Source organism: Eleutherodactylus coqui, chromosome 8 (genome assembly GCF_035609145.1).
Source record: "Eleutherodactylus coqui strain aEleCoq1 chromosome 8, aEleCoq1.hap1, whole genome shotgun sequence".
Classification (NCBI taxonomy): domain Eukaryota; kingdom Metazoa; phylum Chordata; class Amphibia; order Anura; family Eleutherodactylidae; genus Eleutherodactylus; species Eleutherodactylus coqui.
Window position 1 is genome coordinate 197,732,761 of NC_089844.1, and position 4,397 is coordinate 197,737,157.

Below are 4,397 nucleotides of genomic sequence, written 5' to 3' on the forward strand. Positions count from 1 at the left end.
CTTCTCCCAACCATCCAGGAGCAACTTCTCCCAACCATCCAGGAGCAACTTCTCTCAACCATCCAGGAGCAACTTCTTCCAACCATCCAGGAGCAACTTCTTCCAACCATCTAGAAGCAACTTCCCCCAAACATCCAGGAGCAACTACTCCCAACCATCTGGCAACATCTCCCAACCATCCAGGAGCAACTTCTCCCAACCATCCAGGAACAACTTCTCCCAACCATCCAGGAACAACTTCTCCCAACCATCCAGGAACAACTTCTCCCAACCACCCAGGAACAACTTCTCCCAACCAGCCAGGAGCAACGTCTCCAAACCACCCAGGAGCAACTTCTCCAAACCACCCAGGAGCAACGTCTCCCAACCACCCAGGAGCAACGTCTCCCAACCACCCAGGAGCAACGTCTCCCAACCACCCAGGAGCAACGTCTCCCAACCACCCAGGAGCAACGTCTTCTAACCAATCAGGAGCAATGTCTCCCAACCATCCAGGAGCAACATCTCCCAATTGTCCAGGAGCAACGTTTCCCAACTATCCAGGAGCAACTTCTCCCAAACCCCAGGAGCAACTTCTCCCAACCCTCCAGGAGCAACTTTCCCCTACCATCCAGGAGCAACTTCTTCCAACCATCCAGGAGCAGCTACTCCCAACCATTTGGCAACATCATTTAACCATCAAGGAGCAACTTCTCCCAACCATCCAGCAACATCTCTCAATCATCCAGCAGCATCGTCTCCCAACCATCCAAGAACTTCTCCCAACCATCTGGCAACATCTCCCAACCTTCCATCAACAACATCTCCCAACCTTCCAGGAACAACGTCTCCCAACCATTTAGGAACAACTTCTCCCAACCATCCAGGAACAACTTCTTCCAACCATCCAGGAACAACTTCTCCCAACCATCCAGGAGCAACTTTTCCTAACTATCCAGAAGCAACTTCTACCAAATATCCAGCAACATCTCTCAACCATCCAGAAACAAGCGTCTCCCAACCACTCAGGAGCAACGTCTCTCAACCACCTAGGAGCAACATCTTCCAACCACCCAGAAGCAACTTTTCCCAACCACCCAGGAGCAACTTCTCCCAACAATCCAGCAGCAACTTCTTCCAAACATTCAGCAACATCTCTCAACCATTCAAGAGCAACGTCTCCCAACCATTCAAGAGCAACGTCTCCCTATCACCAAGGAGCAATGTCTCCCAACCATCCAGGGGCAATGTCTCCAAACCATCCAGGAGCAACATCTCCCAACCACCCAGAAGCAACGTCTACCAACCACCCAGGAGCAACGTCTCCCAACCACCCAGGAGCAACGTCTCCCAACCAACCAGGAGCAACGTCTCCCAACCTTCTAGCAACATTTCTCAACCATCCAGGAGCAACGTTTCCCAACCACCCAGGAGCAACTTCTCCAAACCACCCCGGAGCAACTTCTCCCAACCACTCAGGAGCAACTTCTCCCAACCGTTCTCAGTTGCAGGAACAACATGTCCCAACCTTTCAGGAACAACATCTCCCAACCTTCCATTAACAACATCTCCCAACCTTCCAGGAACAACTTCTCCCAACCAACCAGGAACAACTTCTCCTAAGCATCCAGGCACAACTTCTCCAACCATCCAGGAGCCAACATTTTCCAACCATCCAGGAGCAATGTCTCCCAACCACCCAGGAGCAACGTCTCCCAACCACCCAGGAGCAACATCTTCCAACCACCAAGAAGCAACTTCTCCCAACCATCCAGGAGCACTTTCTGCCAACCTTCCAGCAGCAACTTATTCTAAACATTCAGCAACATCTCTCAACCATTCAGGAGCAAATGTCTCTCAACCATCCAGGAGCAAATATCTCTCAACCATCCAGAAGCAAATGTCTCTCAACCATTCAGGAGGAAATGTCTCTCAACCATCCAGGAGCAAATGTCTCTCATCCATCCAGGAGCAACATCTCCCACCCATCCAAGAGCAACATCTCCCAACCATCCAAGAGCAACGTCTCCCTACCACCCAGGAGCAAAGTCTCCCAATCACCCAGGAGCAACTTACCCCAACCGTCTATGAACAACTGAACAACTTCTCCCAAACATCTATGGAGAACTTCTCCCTACCATCCATGAACAACCTCTCCCAACCACCGGGGAACAACTTCTCCCAACCATCCAGGAGCAACCTCTCTCAACCATCCAGAAGCAACTTCTCCTATCTATCCTGGAGCAACCTCTCCCAAACATCCAGCAACAGCTCTCAACCATCCAGGAGCACACGTCTCCCAACCATCCAGGAGCAATGTCTCCCAACCATCCAGGAGTAATGTCTCCCAAGCACCCAGGAGCAACATCCTCCAACCACACAGAAGCAACTTCTTCTAAACATTCAGCAACATCTCTCAACCATCCAGGAGCAAATGTCTCTCAAACATCCAGCAGCAACTTTCTCTCAACCATCCAGGAGCAACTGTCTCTCTACCACCTAGGAACAACTCCCAACCAACCAGGAACAACTTCTCCCAACCATCCAGGAGCAAGTTTTCCTAACTATCCAGAAGCAACTTCTACCAAATATCCAGCAACATCTCTCAACCATCCAGAAACAAGCGTCTCCCAACCACTCAGGAGCAACGTCTCTCAACCACCTAGGAGCAACATCTTCCAACCACCCAGAAGCAACTTTTCCCAACCATCCAGGAGCAACTTCTCCCAACAATCCAGCAGCAACTTCTTCCAAACATTCAGCAACATCTCTCAACCATTCAAGAGCAACGTCTCCCAACCATTCAAGAGCAACGTCTCCCTATCACCAAGGAGCAATGTCTCCCAACCATCCAGGGGCAATGTCTCCAAACCATCCAGGAGCAACATCTCCCAACCACCCAGAAGCAACGTCTACCAACCACCCAGGAGCAACGTCTCCCAACCACCCAGGAGCAACGTCTCCCAACCAACCAGGAGCAACGTCTCCCAACCTTCTAGCAACATTTCTCAACCATCCAGGAGCAACGTTTCCCAACCACCCAGGAGCAACTTCTCCAAACCACCCCGGAGCAACTTCTCCCAACCACTCAGGAGCAACTTCTCCCAACCGTTCTCAGTTGCAGGAACAACATGTCCCAACCTTTCAGGAACAACATCTCCCAACCTTCCATTAACAACATCTCCCAACCTTCCAGGAACAACTTCTCCCAACCAACCAGGAACAACTTCTCCTAAGCATCCAGGCACAACTTCTCCAACCATCCAGGAGCAAACATTTTCCAACCATCCAGGAGCAATGTCTCCCAACCACCCAGGAGCAACGTCTCCCAACCACCCAGGAGCAACGTCTCCCAACCACCCAGGAGCAACGTCTCCCAACCACCCAGGAGCAACATCTTCCAACCACCAAGAAGCAACTTCTCCCAACCATCCAGGAGCACTTTCTGCCAACCTTCCAGCAGCAACTTATTCTAAACATTCAGCAACATCTCTCAACCATTCAGGAGCAAATGTCTCTCAACCATCCAGGAGCAAATATCTCTCAACCATCCAGAAGCAAATGTCTCTCAACCATTCAGGAGGAAATGTCTCTCAACCATCCAGGAGCAAATGTCTCTCATCCATCCAGGAGCAACATCTCCCACCCATCCAAGAGCAACATCTCCCAACCATCCAAGAGCAACGTCTCCCTACCACCCAGGAGCAAAGTCTCCCAATCACCCAGGAGCAACTTACCCCAACCGTCTATGAACAACTGAACAACTTCTCCCAAACATCTATGGAGAACTTCTCCCTACCATCCATGAACAACCTCTCCCAACCACCGGGGAACAACTTCTCCCAACCATCCAGGAGCAACCTCTCTCAACCATCCAGAAGCAACTTCTCCTATCTATCCTGGAGCAACCTCTCCCAAACATCCAGCAACAGCTCTCAACCATCCAGGAGCACACGTCTCCCAACCATCCAGGAGCAATGTCTCCCAACCATCCAGGAGTAATGTCTCCCAAGCACCCAGGAGCAACATCCTCCAACCACACAGAAGCAACTTCTTCTAAACATTCAGCAACATCTCTCAACCATCCAGGAGCAAATGTCTCTCAAACATCCAGCAGCAACTTTCTCTCAACCATCCAGGAGCAACTGTCTCTCTACCACCTAGGAACAACTCCCAACCAACCAGGAACAACTTCTCCCAACCATTCAGGAACAACTTCTCCCAACCATTCAGGAAAAACTTCTCCCAACCATCCATGAACAACTTCTCCCAACCATCCATGAACAACTTCTCCCAACCATTCAGGAACAACTTTTCCCAACCATTCAGGAACAACTTTTCCCAACCATTCAGGATCATCTTTTCCCAACCATTCAGGAACTACTTCTCCCAACCATTCAGGAAAAACTTCTCCCAAT

At 50.4% G+C, this 4,397-nt stretch overlaps 1 protein-coding gene across 1 annotated transcript; it reads left to right on the forward strand.

Annotated features, from left to right (window-relative positions):
- The first annotated feature begins 2,319 nt into the window (after nucleotides 1–2,319).
- On the forward strand, nucleotides 2,320–3,981 carry LOC136578078 (mucin-2-like). The gene has a single exon (XM_066577987.1). The coding sequence runs from the start codon at nucleotides 2,320–2,322 to the stop codon at nucleotides 3,979–3,981; it is 1,662 nt and encodes a 553-aa protein (XP_066434084.1).
- Nucleotides 3,982–4,397: the final 416 nt, after the last annotated feature.

Bases quoted from the DNA above. Each gene is read 5' to 3' on its own strand.
- LOC136578078 (XM_066577987.1), top strand. From the start codon at position 2,320: ATGTCTCCCAAGCACCCAGGAGCAACATCCTCCAACCACACAGAAGCA.